General features: G+C 49.4%; 1 protein-coding gene across 8 annotated transcripts in view; it reads right to left on the reverse strand.

Annotated features, from left to right (window-relative positions):
• Nucleotides 1-553: 553 nt before the first annotated feature.
• Nucleotides 554-19,733, reverse strand: part of HPCAL1 (hippocalcin like 1) — a 57,779-nt gene continuing 38,599 nt past the window's right edge. For 4 of the 8 annotated variants that reach the window (XM_035542932.2, XM_035542934.2, XM_035542935.2 and 1 more), the window contains 3 exons: nucleotides 4,478-4,880; nucleotides 3,173-3,278; nucleotides 554-1,769 (listed from right to left, as the gene is read on the reverse strand). In XM_035542932.2, coding sequence (XP_035398825.1) covers nucleotides 1,672-1,769; nucleotides 3,173-3,278; nucleotides 4,478-4,855 — 582 coding nt within the window. In that variant the 5' untranslated portion in view covers nucleotides 4,856-4,880 and the 3' untranslated portion in view covers nucleotides 554-1,671. Of the gene's footprint in view, nucleotides 1,770-3,172; nucleotides 3,279-4,477; nucleotides 4,947-19,115; nucleotides 19,702-19,733 lie in introns of those variants that run through there. The other 4 variants (XM_035542929.2, XM_035542931.2, XM_035542930.2 and 1 more) reach the window with 2 other exon arrangements.

Raw genomic sequence — 19,733 nt, forward strand, 5'->3', positions numbered from 1 at the left:
GACCCTGGGGTCCCCTCGGGACCTCCAACCCCCAGCCACCCATCCCCTGTGAGAAGAGCCGCTTGTGGAAGCTCATCTATGGTGAATTCAGTGCTGCAGCACTTCCCTGCATGAGCAGCGAGGCTGCCGATGGGCTGAAAGCAACCACCAGACTTCTTGTGTGTTTTTTTTTTTTTTCCCCAATACCTTTTTTTTTTTTTCTTGGCTTGCAGATTCTCAAATAACTCCGCTTTCAGGGCTGCGCTCATCCGCAGGGCGTTGCAGTTGAAAGGAAGGTTGGTTTAATGGCTCAAATCTGAATTTCTGTGGAAAAAAAATAATGAATGCGCTCCTCTGCTCGGCAGCACTGACATAAGGCTGTACTTTGTACTGGGTCTGACCTACCGGTGCATTTCTATTTGGATATAGCGCAAACACATCTTTTTTATTTAATAGTGAAATTCAAAGCAGCCAAAATGTGTCCCAGAGAGAGCAGGGACAGGGAGCCAGCCTCCACCTTCCACCAAATAGGTGACGACACAGATTTGCTGCAGGGGTGAAAAGAAGACAGCTATTGACAAGAAAAGTAGTCTTTTATTTCAATTGATATTTCTTGGCATTAGGCAGATATTAAATAACACTGGAATGCACGAGACTAGTAACGTATTGACAGCAAGAGGGAGGAGGTGCAGCGAGGTCGAGAAGAGCGGTGCGAGTCACGTCACCTCATTTCACTCAGAAGCCATTTAACGCAGCGACCACCATAAAGTAGGACTCCACTGAGAAATACAAAATGAGGATTGCTCCTTTCAGGTCTGCCGTTAATACAGTAACGCTGGAACAACCGACAGTAAAAACGAACGAAGATTTGCATTCAGTAATTAAACAGAGTGAAGTATCCACAAACTGCTAGTCATGCATCTCTTTTGGAACGGCGATTGGCTAATGCATAAATACCACAAAAAACAATCATCTCCAAGATCGGAATAAATCACAGACAACTAGAAGAAACAAAGCTTGAATTCTATTGTATGCCTTAAATAGATGACCTAAATATTTAAAATTTTACTTCACCATATATATATAATTTATATATATATTAAAAGAAAGTAAAGACCATTAGATAAGTGCAAGCAATTTTCCTCAAAAAGAAAATTGGAACCATGCCCAGGAAAGCTGCGTTTTGTTTTGTTGTTTTTTTTTTTTCCTTTTTTTTTTTTTTAAACTTTCTACTCCATTCAGTCCCCCTTTTTTTTTTTTTTCATTTTTTATTTTTTTTTAACATAGTCATTTCCGAAGCAAAATAAATTACCTGCCATCTGCTACGTTGGGTCAAAGTCCTACCTAGCGTCTTCCTGGGACAACGGGAACACCATTCTTCCTCCCAGACTAAGCGAAGTGGTATCTCACGGGAAATCTGAACCCTTCGGATCTGCATGTAAACATACCTTTCATTTACCGTTAACACGTGCAGAGTGAACCAAAACATTACGGGAAAGCAGAAATGGAGCTGCCGAAGGAGAGCTGCACTGGTGTTAGTGAGGGGAGCGAGGGCTGTTTTCACTCAGACACACACAATCTGGCAATGGTATCTTATCCACTAACTGTTGAGGAATGATTGAGAAGGCATCCATTTGCGAGCAAAGCTTGAAGGACAAGCCGAGATTCTCGTTGCAAACTGTCCGCTTTGTATCAGAATTGACTCGCGCTGCTGGGGTCGCACTGTAACAACCGCACGATGGAGGGATCGCTCTTGGCACCTTTGATGAACTCCTCCAGGGACAGTTTACCTTCAAAGGAGGAAAGGCAAAACAGAAGAGAAAAAAAAACAGTCATTCATTGCTGCCACTCACTGTAGCTTACAAAAAACAATGCACGTATATTTAATCTATTGCAAATGCATCTCGGGGAATTTAGTGCAACGCAGAGCAGCCAAATCCCGCTCAAGCCCTTAAGCCTGGATGCATCTTTCTTCTGCAAAACAATCTAGCATAAAACCCTGTCGTTTCTTATTTAAAAAGACAGTACCAAATTAAAAATAAAATAAAAAATACAACGGTTCTAATATCAGCAGCTTTCTGTCCCAGAACTGGGCCGTACAAATAGCACGGAACATGAACAGGAGGCTTGGTACCTGCACGTGTGTGTGCTTTGCATGCGATGCTCACAGTGCTATGCTGTTTTCAACCCAAACGTGCCAAATCTCTCTGCTTTCACCGCCGGGGCTTGATGTGAGCAGTGGCAGCCCCTGCTGCCCCTCCAAGCCCCTCGCTGCCTCCCTCCTGCTCCAAGAGCTCTTCCTTCAGGACCCTGCTGAAACCATGTGTGAGTGTTTGCAGGGTTGGGAGCCACTACTGCCCTACCCACCCGTGCCAGTTCCTGCTGGAAATGCAGCTCCTCGCTCCCAAAAATGTGTCTGGGTGTCACAGGAAGGAGGAGATGAGCGTTTGCTGCCTCTCTCACACCGTGTCCTGATGCAGAAGCATCACTGATGTTAAACCTTTTGCTGAGCTCTGATACCTCCACAGTGTGAGGGGCATCCCAAAGGGAAGGTTTCAGCTGTGGGAGATGCTCAGCGTCAGGGTTCCTCTCTGCTGTTCATTAAACCCCCTAGCTCAGGGTTCAATCCTAGTTTCTGGCTAACGTCTCCAAAAAAAAAATTGTTTTCTTAACTTTTTGTCAGTCTGAAAAAGAGCACTCCTAACTATCACGAAGTTTATTAGCGTTTCCCTTTCCTCGCAATGCTTAAAAGCAGCGCACAAAGGAGAAGCTATTAGCTGTGTCCCACAGCTGAGTGGGGCAGAAGAAGCATTTCAAGCCACCGAGAGGAGCGGGAGATCCATCCCTGGCTCCCTAGGCTCCCTGGCAGGGAGCGAGCATTGCTAACGTGGGAGCCTGCAGCAGCCTCTCTCTGTTACCTTTCCCCCGTGCAGATTTTATTGTTTGGCAGCGCGCGGCTCACGGGGCGATATTTTACCAGGAACGAGCTGACTTTATCTCAGCGACAAGGTGCAGAGATGGAGGATGCACAGAGCAGGTTTTGCTGTATATTTTGTCATGAGACGCTCTTAAATCAGAAATAGCCTTTCTAGACGTAAAGCCATATTGTTACAGGTCTCTGTACCAGCATGAGAACCACATCCTCGCCCCGCTGAGCATCTCCCCCTCGAGCAGGACGAGGCTGAGACCGTACCGTCATTGTTTGTGTCCATCTGTCTGAAGATCTTGTCTGTCCGCTTCTCTGGAGTGGATTCGTCTTCTGGCATTTTCATTACTGATGAAACCATTTTGTAGATTGCCTGAGTATTAGAAAAAAAAAAAAAAAAAAAAAAAAAGGACATAGGAAAAACATGACCCAAACTACAAAGCATCAGGACTGAGAAAAATAATTTAAGCCTGCAGCAATAAAAAAAGGCAGCTGACCCCAGCAGGCAGCTGCGGGACTTTACAAACCAAAACAAATACAAATTTCTGACTGCAGGGTTTTTTTATTTTTCTTTCCTGTGTTCACTTGCACTTCAAAGAAGCACCCACGCTGCTGGGTCAGTTTAAGAGAAAGTTGGGGTTTAGGCTAACGTGCAAGCAGGTCTGAGACAAAATACGGGAGCAAAGCAGCAGTGCACCGCTCTGCTTTCGGAGATGAGACCTCTTTTATCCTATTGGAATGCACTGGGGACACCAAGCTGGTTTGGACACACCTCAGCTACGGGCTGGACCACAGGGTCACAGGGTGGCTGGGGTGGGAAGGGACCTCTGGAGGCATCTGGTCCTACCTCTGCCCAAGCAGGGACACCTACAGGAGGTTGCCCAGGACCATGCTTTAGTGACGGGACTCAGCAGGTCAGGTTGATGGTTGGATTTGATGATCCTGAAGATCTTTTCCAGCCTAGACGACGGTATGATTTTATTCTATGATTCTATGCCCAAGTGACTTCTGAGTATCTCTCCCAAGGAGGGAGACCCCAGCACCTCTCTGGGAACCTGCTCCAGTGCTCGGCCACCTGCACAGTAAGAAGTGGCCCCTGGTGTTCAGAGGTGCTCCTGTGTATCAGGATGGAGAACATCCCACTGCCGGGGCAGGTGCCACTGGCCCCAGAGCCAGCCGTGGGGCCATGCTCCCAGCCTTCAGGCGATGAAGACATGATACAGTCTTTAATTTTGAGCTCACGTTGACTCAGATTTGAAGTTTCAGAGCCTGTGGTATCGATTTTGAGATTAACCAGGTGAGTAGAATTTGCATTTAGGTCTTTATGGCCCCACCAAAACCCCACCAAGGAATCCTCAGGGAGAGCTGCAAGACCTTGGCCTTGCTGCAGTTGCATGGAGCCTCATTTATCTCTCAGGACCTTTGCACCTCCTAGGTCCCATCGTGGCCCCAAACTGCCCCTTGGGGACACGGGAGGGACCCAGCTCCACACACCGAACGTCTCCAGCTCCAAATGTCTCAAGCCAAGAAGTTACAACAACGAACATAAAATAAAAGACAGAGCCTCCTCACCTGCACGATTTCCAGCATTTCCCCGCGGCTGATGTACCCGTTGCCGTCCAGGTCGTACATGCTGAACGCCCACTTGAGCTTCTGCTCGAGCTTGCCCCGCGAGGTGACGCTCAGCGCGATGATGAATTCCCTGAAGTCGATCGTCCCGTCGCCGTTGGTGTCGAAGGTGCGGAACACGTGCTCGGCGAACTTGGACGCGTCGCCGTAGGGGAAGAAGTTGGCGTAGATTTTTTTGAACTCCTCCACAGTCAAATGGCCCGTCGGGCAATCTTTTAGGAAGCCCTTGTACCACTCCTGCAGCTCGTGGTCCGTGAACTCGGTGTTCTCGCGCAGGTCCTGCAGCACCTCGGGGCGCAGCTTGCTGTTCTGCTTCCCCATCCTCTCCCGGAGCCCGGCTCAGCTGCTGCCAAGCGAGAGAGCACCCGCGTCAGCTCCAGCCCCGCGCGAGCCTGCCTGCCTGGTGCAGACCCTGTACGGGGCAAGGGGACAAGGGCAGAGGGAGGATGAGATCACAGAATGACAGGATTGTAGGGGTTGGAAGGGACCTCGAAAGATCATCGGGTCCAACCCCCCTGCCAAAGCAGGTTCCCTAGAGCAGGCTGCCCAGGTAGGCGTCCAGACGGGCCTTGAATATCTCCAGAGAAGGAGACCCCACAACCTCCCTGGGCAGCCTGTCCCAGTGCTCCGTCACCCTCACCGTGAAGAAGTTCTTTCTCATGTTGGTGCGGAACTTCCTGTGCTCCATTTTGTGGCCATTGCCCCTTGTCCTGTCCCCACAAACCACTGGAAAGAGGTTGGCCAAATCCCTCTGTCTCCCACACCTCAGGTATTTATACACATTGATGAGATCCCCTCTCAGTCTTCTCTTCTCAAGGCAGAACAGACCCAGGTCTCGCAGCCTTTCCTCACAGGGAAGATGCTCCAGGCCCCGTATCATCTTTGTGGCCCCCCGCTGGACTCTTTCCAGATGCTGGATTTGCCTGTCCTACTAGGAAAGCACCCCATTTTGTTTAACCCTCGCAGTTAATATGATGTGGGAGCATCTCCTCCCTCCCCGTTCCTCTCCGCAGCAGTGTCACAGGGCCCCAGTGAGACGGGGTTGGCAGAGCAACTCCTTCCACCTTTATTGGGGCTTGTGCGCCTCTGCAAGCTTGTTCAGTAAGTTCATTACTCCACAGCACGGGCAAAAGGCGAACGTCATGCTTTTATCAGGGTTTTTAGGAGGGGGGAGGATTGTCCCCTCCTGTGACAGTGCCCGTGATGTGCGGGTGGCCTGCACAGGCCCAGCAACAAGCAAGAGCCTTTGACACAGCAAAAGACAGTCAGTGTGTATTTAGGAGAGGAAACAAAATGGGTATCACGATGGATTTTTGGATCTTATCCCTTCCAGCCTTTTTTGTGGCCTCCCAGCAATACCCAGGCAGGGCGATGCTGCCGCCTCTCTGCAGATCCACAAAGAGGTTGAGGAGCATCTCCCATCCCGAGCCCCAAATGTCCAGCAGGACAGAACCACAGCCTGGGACAGCCTCACTAGGGGGTGCTCCTACGTGTAACAACCCCAAGTAATTACCAGGGCGTTTCCACACGGTTTGTACAGAGTTACGTCCGAGCCCCTACAACAGGGAGGACTGAGCCCAGCACAAATGCCTTCCTTGACGTCCCTGGTCCACCGCCTTACTCGACGTCCCTGCTACGCTTGCCCAAAACCAGGGCAGAAGGCAGGTCAGGACGAGCCCAGCACCCGTGTGGCTTCACAGCACCGCTCCTCAGCCCCGGGAAACAGCAAGAGCCGAGCAACAAAGCATGCAGAAACGAATACCAGGGAAAAATGTAACAGGGGCTAAGCGCTTCCCAAAGAGTAAAAAATCCCAGGCATGCATAAGAACCTAAAAAAATGTTAAAGGTCAGCAAAAAATAAGTTGCTGTGCAGCAGAGGGCTTTTCACCAGCTGAATTTAACCTCATTTTATCTGTATCCCACTTATTCTCTCTGTCGCCTGAGCAATGTAAAAAATCCCCGTCCTGCCCTGTGACTTGATGCTCGGAGACAAGAAACCAGCCAGCTGCTCATTAGTACAATGCATCAGGCTAGGCAGAAAACTCTGTTATCATCAGCGCTTCTGTTTTCTAGAAAGCTGCAATTATTTCAGCTCCGAAGCTTTATTTCTGCTCTTTGCAGGGCAGTTTTCTGCGGGTCCCATACCTCTGCTCACCCCCAGCGTGCGGGGAAGCTCCTGGTCTCTGCCAGCATCCCCTGCAGGAATGCCCGGGGCCATTCCCCCTTTTCCTAAAATACCTTTATTATTCCCGTTCCCTTAAAAAGAGAGGCCCCTCGCCAGCAGAGAGGCAAGAAGTTACCCTCCTTTATTGGATTTCAATGCTTCTAATCGCGGTAAGATGTATCCTGATATTTGGACGGATGCTCATTTAGTATCATCCCCAAAAGCTTTATGCCGCAGTAGTCTTTGCATTCAACAAATTACAGGTTATTTCAACCCTCCCTCCTCTTTTGGGTCATGTTATATCAGAAAAGTGATGTGCAATGATCTAAACATAACCCTTTTTTTGCATATGAGCTTTCTGAAAGGCTCGCTAATGTGTTCAACCCAAATATAACCCCGCAGTTGTTGTAACCAATTTGTTAAGAATCATTAAACAACCAGCATTAACATTAATTTATTAAAGCAGGTCTAAAAACCACCTTCGACGTGAATTGTGTTTCAGGTAGCTCCTACAAAACGAAACGCCTAAACAGCTCATTAATCATGACAGCCCCCCCCCCCGCTGCTGGCACCCAGCTGACATTTCACTCGATTGCTGTAAAATGCTTTCATCAAATCACTTTCCAGAGGCTCATCGGCTGATTTAGCTGCGAGACCACTCGGAGGACGGCTGCTAATGGAAATTGCAGGGAGCGGGCTCGGGATGCTCAGGTCAGTGCTGTGATTAGGGCAGTGGGTTGTCGTGGTGGTGTGTTTTTTTTTTTTTTCCAAGAGCTTGTGCCAGCTGAACCTCTTGCGAGCCTGAGACATCACGCTGCCAGCAAAGCCAGGAGCAGGAGATGTTTGGGGCTTCCAGCACGATTGTGATGGCTGGATTCCCCAGAGGAGCAAAAATAAGTACAGAAATGCCCCTGAGTCCTACCTGAGCACGAATATCTTCTGTCCTTCTGGGCTCACAGCAAAATCCCAGCAATGAGCAAAAGGTCTTTTACTCACCGAGGCCAAGCCAGAAAGCTCGGTGCGTGCCACTTTGCCACGAGCCCTCTGTATACCTACCACCAGTTACTGCCAGAAGCAATGTTCCCAGCGCACGTCACCCAAACAGCAGAGAGCAGCCTGGGTTTTTCACCGCAAACCTTCTGAAGGGGTGCAAACCCCTGTGAGCAGAGCTCCTGACGGGATGCTCTCAGCGCATCAGTTAGGGCTGCAAGAGAAGGAACGGCTCCGTAGAGATGCCCTGCCTGGTTCAAACCTCCTTGGGAGTGGACTCGGTGTTAATAAAAAGGGGAAAATGTGCGATGCGCCTATCTGTAGGGCAGTGGTGCTCTTCAGCAGAGAAAGAGCATGGTGAAATATAATAAACACTCCTTATATCATCTGAGCTGCCTGCTTCACAGGGGTAAATTTTGCACCATTTGTCTTGCCGTGCTCGCTTACAGAACAGAACAAGCGTGTCCGAGACCCATTATGGTCCTGAATCTGTAGCACGGTGCCCTGGGGACTGCGGGAGCCCCGAGCAAATGAACAGCATCAGCCAGGCAGCCAGTGCTGCTCTACTGCCCTGAGATGGGCTGACACGCAAGAACCGCTCCCATATGGGTGAAAGATTTTTTTATTACAACAGCCAAAGCGTCGGATCGGTCACTGATGCCTTCTGCCCTGGAGAGACAAAAGGATCAGCCCGGAGGGATATTGTGAGCTTCGTGCTACGAGAGGTTTTGCTTGGAGACACTGTTTTACTGCTCTGGGTGGCCCTGCTGGAGCAGGGGGATTGGACTGGGTGATCTCCAGAGGTTTTTACCAACCTCAGCCATCCTGTGACTCCATGAACTAGCTTCCGTATCCTTTTTCCCATTGCCAGGTAAAGACGGGAGCCATGGGGAGGTCCTGCCCCGTGGGGCACTTCAACAACTGCCGTGCCTCAAAAAGCCAGCAGCTGTTTTCCGAGGCTGGGTTCTCCACTGCAATTTGATCCTTATGTTAAAAAAGGGCAGGAAGCCCAACTAAAAGCTTCAGTCCCTAAAGGCCTGTGCTGTCACACGTCACGGACACACCCTTGAGTGAAAAATGCATTGGACTCTTCGTCAGCTTATTATATATATATAACCTTCTGGTTAGGAGGAAGCCCTCCCGTCTCCTTGCCGATGCCCCGCTGGCTCACCCTGCACTGCTGGCGTGGCGTGGAGAGGGGCTTCTCCAGCTCCCACCAGCCCATTTAATGCACACACGGATTTAAGAAAGCTCAGGAAGATCCCAGAGCAAACAGCGCTGCAAGTGGGAACGTAAAGGAGTCCTCCAGACCTCGTTTTGCCCGGGGACGGCCACCTGAGCCGTGTGGAGAAATGTCCGGCTGCCCGGGCCTGGGACAGACAACGAACTCCGCGGCGAGGAGCAGCTTGTGTTGGATGTTTTAACGGCAGTATCCTAAGCAACGAGCACTGCAGCAGAGGAGGGGCAGGATGCACAGCACGTTGCTACAGCTATCCGGCCCTGCCGGGCACGCTCACGTGAGCCCCGCTCCTGCCCCGCGGCCTCGGCCTCGGCCTCACCGGTGGCGGGCTCGGGGCCGGGAGCAGCACCTCACGACGGAGCTGCAGGGTGACGAGGAGCATCTCCACGTCTCTCGAAGTTAATAACGGGAGCAGCTGGGCGGAAGAAACTCAATAAAACGCCGAACATTCCCCTGCAGCCTGCGGAGCAGGGACAGCAAGGCCTGGCTGCAGGAGGAGCTGCGGTTACTTCCTCGCCGCGAGACCTAGCGAAGGGAAAGGCAAAAGGGAAACCTAGCAAGCCCAGAACAAACAGAGCTAAACAAATAAACGGGCTTTTCCACTTTTTTTTACTTTCAATGACTAATCACTCTTTTATCTAAACGAGCAACGCCGCTTACTCGCAACTTATTTTTGAGCTAAGCCTTTTCCAAAAGCTCATTTAAAAGCGGTCGGAGGGAAGTAACCCCCACCTGCATCACCCCCACTTCCAGTTTCGGAAAACCCAGCGGTATTTTCAGGACGAACGCCCTTCGGAAAGGCAGAGCGATGTACGCAGAGCCCCGCCGCTGTGAAAGTTTCACCATCAACACACACACAGGCACTGGCAACGCGCCCTTGCAAACCCAATTCTGGGAAGGCAAACGGACAAGAGCTATAGATAACCCACTGCCAGCTCTCCCGAGAAAGATATAATTACGAAGGCTCCAATCCTGCGAACAGCTATGCGAGAGGAACACTGCAGGATGGCACATTGATTTCATGGGGCCAGCTGCACTGAAACCTTAGAAATTCACTTAGAGGGCTCTGGATTCCTCGTGTCTCTTCAAGTCGCTTTCCTCGGGATTATATTCCTGATTAACGCAGGAAATCACTTAGGCTGTGGACATCGAGCATCAAGCCGAGAGCCATTTGGGGTTCAAGCTGCCTGCCTGCAGTGCGACCCCATCACCCCACTGAGGGCACGCCGACAGAAACCCCCAAATTGCTGCAAAACAAATTAAAAACGGGCTGCGGGCAGAAAGGGAGACCTGCGCTAGGACCAGCAAATCTGGCAGCTCCTCGGGAGCTCTCTATAACGGTTTCCAGCTCAGAAAGGAGAGCTTGTTACTGTAAAGGGCAAATATTCCCCAATGCAATAAGAAAAGCACAGAAATATTTCGAGCAAATTAGGAAATTAGGTTAATTTGGGTGGGAGCAGTTCGGGCAGGGACGCAGCTTGTTATTTGAGACAGGAAAAGAAAACCATGAGTGGATTTTCCTCTTCTCCTCCCTTTGCCCTTTTTTTTTTTTTTCTTTTTAATGAAACCAAGGGAGAAGGAGGCAGCCTTCTTCTGTCTTCAGATGCTGTGTGAAGTTGGCAAGGCTTAAAAAAAAATACAGTTTGTTTACACAGGATTACACTGCGAGGAGAACGTGTCAGCACAGCGTCTTAGCATACAAGGTCTTTTTCTGAGCAGGTTGGGCTGCACGGGGAAAAACCCACGTCACCTTAAGGTAAGGTACAATTGTGATAGGTAAATTAAAATAAACCTCCGGGAGCACGGGCTTGCAGGAGAGGTGCCTGCCACGAACCGGGAAACGAGGGAAATGTTGCAACCGCACGGTTCCCAAAGGTCAGGGAGGGAAGGAAGAAAAGTGACAAAAAACAGCGCAGGGCAGGGCAGACGGAGCGATAAAATCCAAATCACGGACTTGGCAGGCTCGTTGTTGGATTTTACAAGTTTCACGTGAGGCATTTGTTAACTGATTAAGCTAAATCACATCCAGCCCCGGTGCTGGCCACCCCCAAAAGCTTCCTTCGTGCAGCAGTCCACCACAGAGCCCTCCATCCACCTGCCACAGCCCATGTCAGGCCCCATGCTGAACGCCTTGCTGCACTAGGAAGGAGGCAACAGCTTGGGCTCTTCTCCTCTGGTGTGCTGAGCCACCAGCAGAAAGTCCCTCAAACGTTATAGGATTTCCAATATTGACTTTGTAAAAGTCAGGTTGGCTTGCATTAAAGGGTGTGTACGTGCTCATCCGAATGACAAATGTCAGCGTCCCGCTTCTTTACGCGTCTGTCCTCTCTGCAGAACGATCACGGCACCGGGAGGAAGGAAGCTGGATCCAATTCCTCCTTCTGCATCGCAAGAATTAGCCGAAATGTGGCAGCGCCAAGTGCCTGACGACTGCACCTGAGCAAAGCCCGTCGCATCGGAGCCGCTCACGCGGAGAAGATGAAGAGTTTGGGGACAAAGACACTTGCAAAAGAGATAGTGACAGACGATAATCAGCCCTCAGAGGCTGGTCTGCGAGATCATCATCGCTGCTAATGGTGCTTAAACGGAAATAAAAATGAGATCTGACATCCTGCCTCTCCCTAGCCGCAGGTACCGTGCTGAGACGGGGGGCTTTGAGGAGCCAGGTGGATCTCGGGGTAGCTAATCGAGGTTGTCTTCTTTCAAAGAGTGGAAAGAAACTTTTTTCTTTTTTTTTTTTTTTTTTAAAAAAAAGCCTCCCTTTATCTTACATAAGAGTTATGCTTACTAAGACGATGATGAAAACTGTGGTTTTGGAGGTACGCCAACTGGCTACCTCGAACAAAAATTCAGCTGACATTTGTTTAGATGCTTAATTAAAAATACTGAACCACTGGGGGGAAAAAAATAAAGAGAGAAATACTGCTTGTCACTAACATTTTCATTGACCAAATAACACGGTTATTGCTAACAATTTCTACTATTCAATTTCTGGTTCCCCAAACCTCCAATCTAATAAAACCGCATCCATTTCTTTTATTCATCTGGCTTTCTAAACAAACTTTCTCTCCACTGCCATTTTTTGGTGGTGGTGGGGTGTTTTTGTGTTGTTTTTTGTTTTTTTTTTCCTTTTTTCTAATATATCACCATTTTAATAGAGGACAAAAGCCACTGGTTAACTTGCTTGAAAAGACACACTCCACAGTGAACAAATCCTTCTCAAAACACTGTCTGTTCTCGTTCCCCTTAATCCACTAACCTAATTGTTTCACACCTTTATTTTCCTGTCTACTGAATGAAAAAATACCTAAGTCAAAAAATCTGAAAGCAAACTGAGTGTTTAACTTTTTTTCTTGCAGAAAACCCCATAAAATAACAGCTCTGTAAACTAACTAATGAGAGAAGCATCCCACCAGCACGGCCGGAGCCCACAGAGCTCAGGCAGAAGACGTCTGCTGGACCCTCCTGGCAGCCTACAAGAAAGGGAGAGCTCCAAACCAGAGGGATCAGCTGGGAACCCCCTAATCCAGGCCCCTTACGACATTTTTAGGGGGACAAAGAGCACGCAGGTGAAAATCCTCTCTCTCCTCTGGCATTTCTGTGCAGCGTTCAACACTTGAATGGGACTCATGAGAGAGTTACCCCCTAAGATCTCCCACTCAGATAGCACGATCTTTGTTGTAGCAAAGATAAATAACGTGTGCGGTTAGGTTTTACTGCATCAGGCCCTGGACAGACAAGCTCTTCTGGGTCCAGCCATGCCAGAGTACTGCCCTCTGCTGGTTTTTGATTTTCCATTAATTATTCTGGTCTCTGACGAGCCACTGGGCTATGCCTGATGTCAACCACTGGTCAGCTCCACTTCTAACCCTACCAAACCCAACATTTTACCCACTTCTGCACTACATCTTTCACAATCCAAGATCCACCCTAGCCACCAGGATGACATTTTTTTAATGTCCCCTTTCCCAAGGATGGCATTTGTGTTTTCCTGGAAATTTGCAGCGACTTTTCTGCGCGAGGAGAAGGTATCCTGTGTGAGAAGCCCTGTCAACAAGACCTTTCCGCAAGCGGCCCGTTTGCGCAACATCAATGCAATAATTTATCATTTATTTTTTCCTCTTTGGAGAAACAGGAAAAAAGTGTTTAAAGGACGTGGCGGTGGTTGAAAGGAGGGGAGTGCTGATGGAGGGTAGGGTACTGACTGGAAGTTTCTGAAGTGGTGCGTTCTCCCAACATCTGCAGACATCTCCTTTCAGCACACCAGAGCGAGGCTGCTTCCCTTAGCCTTGAAGCCTGCGAAGAGCACTTTGCTTGTAGGATGCACGTTAAAAGGGGAAGGCCAGTGAACATCCAACCTCTGGGACCAGGAAAGTCAGCCGCAAATTGATATAAATATTTGGAGTCATGTAAGAATAGACAATACCTTAAAAGCATTTCGGGTACTCATCCCCTCGTGGTCAATATTTTATTTTTTTAGCTCCTTGACCCAAAGAAGACAGATCATGACTTGCCAAGTTTATCCAGGGACCTCCCTGTCCCCCCTCAAACATTCACGACTACCACAACAGCAGCAGCAAACATCAATCGTGCTCCCGAAGGAAGGTCAGCCCCTCTATTTCCTCTCTGCAACGCCAACATTTCCAACGGCACGAGGGGCGGCGAGGACAGACGGACATTTATTCTGATACTCCAGACACCAATCTCGGGCGTTTTGGTGCAGAAACGCTCTGCTTTGGGAAAGGAAAGGAGACACATCTAAGGACGGCCCTGGCGAACAATAGCGTGCTGCCCCGGCGCGCTCGGCTTTGGAGCGACTCCAAGCAGGGTGGGGACTGTACGGAAGCAGACAAAAGCGTCTGTGGGGTTGGGATAGAGATCTGCGTGGAGGAAGCGCTTCCTCCATCCTACAGCCCACAGAAAGGACGAGAGCTTTAAATAGCCCTCCTCCAGAGCGCTGCTGAAGACCAAAAGGGTTGTCATCGAAAGAGAGTCCTAAGGTCCAGAGCCAGGCTTGGACCCCCCAAGAACATCCTCTGTTGGACAAGAAAAAACACGGATCGGGGCAGAAGCTGGAAAAAGCCCTACAGTTACCTTCAGCAATGCCATCCCAACATCACACGGTTCCTCAGCCCCATTTATCCTAAAGCATGGAGGCATTCCCCTGCTCCACTCATCCCTCTTGGAGCTCCCCACCTCCACATCCTTCTAACTCCCGTGTGGCCACGCGTGGACCATAGCCACCCGAGCAGCACAACGGGTAGGTCTGGCAACCCGGGGGCACAGCACTGATATGAAAAGAATTGGCGTTGAGCAAAATAACACCCTTTCCCTGATGAATATCCCTGGAATACTTGCTTCGGTTGGACACAACGGGATCACAGAGTGCAGAAATGTGGATTTGCAGACCACCCAGGTCTTTTCTCTGTATGTTATGGCATCGGTTATCTGATCTGACCTGAAGCTGGAGGAGGTTCCCTCTGAACATCTGGGAGCTGTGCGGGTGAGGGAGCCCTGCCGCGGGACTCAGTGCGCGTGCTTGGCTGTTGCACTGCTCGCATGCCCTATTCTCCGTCCTGAGCACCAGCCCTGGTTTGTTGGTATCCAGCACGTTTAGTGTACTGGAGCACACACTGCCCGATAGAGGAGGACTTGAGCTGTGCCCAAGCTGTTGAAATCTACTTCTCAGGCGCCTTCAGTGGGCTGGAAGATTTAATAATGTGAAATGAGGGAGAAATAGGAAGGAAACCACAGGTTTGGAAAACATCGGGCTAGACAGCTTGAGAAGCAATGTGGGAAAAATCTATTCCAAATTATATTCAAGAAACAAAAACAAAGATAGAGGCAGGTCAGAAAGAGCAGAGCTGTGCACACAACCCTGCCTCGCTCTCTGGAAAGGAACGACGCTGCTTTGACATGGAATTGAACAAACAAACTTCAGCTTCCCGGAGGAAAAAATTAGTTCATGAATGGCTTTGCACAAAGCAATTACCCACCGGCTTGGAACAGACGGCTGTGGTTTCAACCTGCCAAGATAGCCATCAAAGCTGCACTCGTTCCAAAACCGGGAGAGATTAGTTATCTGCTCCTCCCCGGTTTTACAAGGGAGAGAAGGAGTTCGAACTATTTGTCATAGCAATTATCTGCCCGGGTCTGGGTTCACTGGACAACAAAGTGCACTTTGTAAAAGTGCAGTAGTTATAAAACTCCCAGGTTATCTCCAGTAATTCGTATTAGGGCAATACCGTGAGCGCTCAGCCGAGGAGGCAGCTTTGGTGTGCTGAAATTAGACAAAGCACAACAAGAAACAGCCCGCGGCAACACCAAATTCGTGGCTGGGCGAGAGGCAGGGAGGTGTGAGTGCCAAGGGCTAACACACAGTCACCCCAGTCAGGCTTTCACGGGATCTAATTCCTCTGACAGCTCAAAATCACTTCCCAACGTCCAGCCCAAAGGTACCCACTGCTCGTTACAGCGTTTGATCTGGTCCCAGCATCACCTTGTATAGAATTTACCCTCTGCTATGCACGGTTACAGAGCACCATCACTCCCACGTCACTTTTAGCTCTCCTGCCTTACCGACCAGGCTCCTCATCCCCCTCCCATTAAGATGTGTTCCTTTCTCTGCGTCCCCGGCCACCAAGACCGCCCGCACCACCTTGGACGAGGTCTCGCCCCTGCTTGCCCAGTGGCACCGAGTCTCCTTGACTGCACTGGGAACCCATCCAAGAAGGGGATTTGGCTTTTCCAGGGAAGCCTCACCCCGGTGGCTTGGGTCAGCCTGTGCTCGGCTGTAGCCAGGCTCTTCGCTGTGCTTCCAGCTGAGCAGCTTCTCCCCCGGTTACAGGCAGGGGTGCCGGCTGCCCATCCCTAGGCGCATTAGCTGGACGGCACAGACTTCCCCCAAATTCTGTGCATCTTCTGACTTCCATGCCCAGGGTTAACCACCTCTCTCAAAACATCCCGACCTTCTTTTACGTTAATGGCAACTCCGTGGCATCAGACATTTGCTCCGTTCCCTCCCAAGTGCAGCTACGCTGATCCTCTGATAAGGTCTAATGGAAGAGATGCGAAGCTCAGTGGAAAAACAGCGTAAGAAATAATGTTCCAGCTTGTTTCTGGAACATCTCCACATGCAGTACGAGTTACACAAGGAGTTTCCAGTCCCTTCTCCAGCTCCAAGTGTCCCTCGACCAGGGAGGACCCCATTTGCCACTGCGAGGGCAGGCAATAGTGGTGCATTTGTTTAAAATAAATAAATAAATAAAAAGCCAACACCCAGGCTTGTACGAAAACAAACAAACAAATCTAACCACAGCCTTAGCTATGGGAGACCACAATCACTCTCTGTTTGCTGTTTGGTTGGATCTGTGTACTGGAAAACATTCTCAGCAAGTGCAGCTCCTCACATCCACATATTTGTATTTTATACATAATCCAGCTGTTGTTGTGGTTGGGTTTTTTTTTTATTTCTTAAGTGGGAGATTCAGACCTGCCCTACCAGAGGAACAGCTGTAACGAGCAGAGAGGCCATCAGGCAGTTTGCTTGGGAAATAAAAACGTCCCTTTGCTAGAGCAGCGAAAAGGGAAAAGGTTGCTGAAAATACCACCGAGTGCTACTGGCAGGCTGGGGTGTGCTGGGAGCTGCTGTTCTCATGCACGCTTACACACACAGGGCACTTGCAGACAGGAGGAGTGCAGAAAAAAAAAAAAAAAAAGTGCTTTTCCTTTTGATAGCCAAGAGAAATGTGCCCTTAGCTGCTTCTCCCCATGGCCATGACAGTGGTGGCACAGGCGCAGACCCTCCCCTGTGGTAGCCAAAAGCAGCTGCACTTCACACCCTCTGGAAAACATGAAGACATCAGAGAGGGGCACCAGGAGAGCAAACGGATGGGGAGAAACTGCTGAAGTACCCTGAAGTCTGATCGTCCACCAAAAACTGGGGAGCGCCACCTGGATGTGGGTTACGGGGCACCACGCAGGTGGCTTCGGCCAGGAGCAGCCAGAAGCAAGCCCGGCTGCTCAGCTCCGGTGGCTTCCAACACACAGGTCTTGAAAGAGCTTTGAAAACCCACAGGCTTCAGCATGCTGCTTAATAAAATGCGTATGTAGAAATAGTCCAAATCCATAGATCTACTTCCCCTGTGCAGCGTGGCTGTATGTCTCAAGAGGAGCTGCTCTTTCCAGCAAGCCTTTCCATGCATGCAACTTGCCTTTACGAATCAGGAGCGTGTGTGCGCCCTCACCAGTGGGCACCCTGGCTGAAAAGAGCCCATCGCCATGCCAAAAAGCTGGGAATTCAAGTGGAAGGGCAGATAACAGGACCTGGGCACTGCAGTGCCCGCGGACAGCTGGGGAGCACCCCAGGGAGGTGCTGAACGCCCGGTGCCATCAGCATCCCTCAGCAAGCTGGAGGCCCCCTCCAAATCCATCCCGGGCATCCGAGGAGAGGAGCCAGGGACAAAGAGGAGGTGCCTGACAAACAGCAGCACGTGGTAAGGCTAAACAACGCAGTGCCTGCTTGCTCTGCTTCGAAAGCTTGCAGAAAATTGCCTCGCAGCCCATAAAACATCATTCGATTTATCCAGACTGAAAACACTAGATGCCTTATGTCTTTAACTTGAATAACACTTTTCCCCCTGTGGACACAGGAATTTTGCTTACCTTCATCAAGCAGCAGTGCCAAAAGTTGTTCAAGCACTGTATAAAGAGCAGCTAAGAAACATCGCAGCCTTTGGCAACAAGCAAATGCAGATTTTGGCACCGGTCCTCACAGGAACGAGCTAAAGCACAGCACAGCAACCCACAAGGAGAAGCTGGTGACCTGCGTGGACTAACGTCTCCTGTGCTTCTCCAAGGACTGGAGCAGGCTGTACATAGGCATGACTAGGCTGATGCATAATTTCTAGAAAATCCACTTCCCTGCTTTATTTTTATTTAACAAATTGAAACCCTAAGTGTCCAATTTCAGGCTCAGTCACAACTCTCCCACTAACCAAATTGGCTACTCAGATCATTAGTGCACTTGAGGACAACTTCACATCCTTCTGTTTATGCTCTGCTAATCTCTACTTTTCTCTCAGTCTGATAATAAATACAAAAAAAATCCATTCCACTTTCAGTTTCTGGCTGGAGAAAGTTTCAAGAGTTCAAAAGCTACGGGGACTTTTTTAATTAGAAATGTTATTCTCCATATATTTTTGGTAAAGAAATCCACTGGGTTTAGGTAATTAAACAGATCTGAAAAATTAAATATGCAACAACTTAAACCTACTGTCTCTGCTTCTAACTACTACCAGCCTTGCCTAAGGAGCAGATTTGCAGGGAAAGTTATGCATCGAAATGCAGGGGCCAAGTGATGCAGAGGTGCTAAAGACACATCAAGGAGAGCAGGGGAGGTAATGCCTAAGTCAGTTATGTAAGTGGGGAGGCATGGGGTGAAAGGACAGGAGGACGCTGCGGGACGGACGGCCGCGAGCTTCTGAAAGCTGATAAAGAGCTTTGGCAGGAACCAGCCATCCCGCTGGAGCAGGCCCCAAAACAGGCGTCGATGCTTTCCCTGCACTCTGTTTTTTAATGCTGATTTATTTTTGTTTTCTTAGTTTGCTGCTGAAGTGCCCACGGACAATGATGCTGTTAAGCTCTTATTATAGCATGAGATTAGTCTGGGTTTCAGTTTCTGCTGAGCCAGCTCATTTCCTTCTACATTCGTATACAGGATCAGATGCTAAAACATAAATGGGCAGTGATCATAAAAGCATAAAAAAGGAGATTTTTCATGTAACAGCAGTTAAAATTTTTCTTTTTCACAGCTTTAGCCACAACTGTTCAATAGCCTGCTCCATGTCTAATTACAGTACATTAAAGAGGCACGGAGCGATTGCGTAGTCTTTTCTTTAATAACAAAAACACACAACACACCCCAAAATATCAAAAAACAACAACTGACTAACAACAAAACTGGCCCAACCGGACAGATGAGAAGCCTCCAGAGAAGCCAAACAGAAAAATTACTTTATCCCCCTGCCATCCTGTAAGTGTGACTGCGGCGCTGGTTTCACATGCCAAATTGGATTGCAATTAGTCACAAAAGTTCAGCATGAGTTAAAACCGCTGGATGCGCCTGAGAGCATCCCCGTGCTGTTCCTCCCACCCAAAGAGGAAAACCAAGTGGATGAATTACTCACCTTCCATAAAAATCCACCTCTGCTCTGTGACTCTGGTTCAACAGGCATCCCTCCCTGCCCAGGTCTGTCCCAAATGTCCCCAGTCATGCCACTGAGGGAGCATCTCCTCCCCGCACGTTGGCACCCAGTGCTGGTGGATGCACCCCTATGAAGCACAGGGCCAGGCAGCACACAAAGTCACGGCTTCTCAGGCTTTTTTGGGGGGAAACACAGAAGCACATCGGTACCGCTCTGTAAAATGAGGCGGTGAGCAACTGAATGAAGCCACCTCACTTCCTTGCTCAGCATAAAGCTTTGCAGAGTGCAACAGACACACGGGGAAGGCCATGGGAAGCAGCTAACCCGCAAAGAGCTGGTGAGCTGTGAAGTAGAAACATGCGACGTAAATATACAGCTGATATATATGCCAGCAGGAACCGAGTTATGATGAGAAATCGTTGATAAAACTTAGAAGGGGTTTCAGAGCAATCTTTCCAAATCATTGGCTTCTGGATTTGAGAGAAGCAAGGCAGAGCAATGCACAGAGTAAAATTCACTTAGCTCCCAGGGATAAGAAAGAAAGGGTCCCTGCTGGCAGCTTGGACAGAGCTCTGTGCTGTCTGAATTTCTCTGCAACAT

The sequence above is a fragment of the Cygnus atratus genome, chromosome 3 (genome assembly GCF_013377495.2).
Source record: "Cygnus atratus isolate AKBS03 ecotype Queensland, Australia chromosome 3, CAtr_DNAZoo_HiC_assembly, whole genome shotgun sequence".
Taxonomy (NCBI): domain Eukaryota; kingdom Metazoa; phylum Chordata; class Aves; order Anseriformes; family Anatidae; genus Cygnus; species Cygnus atratus.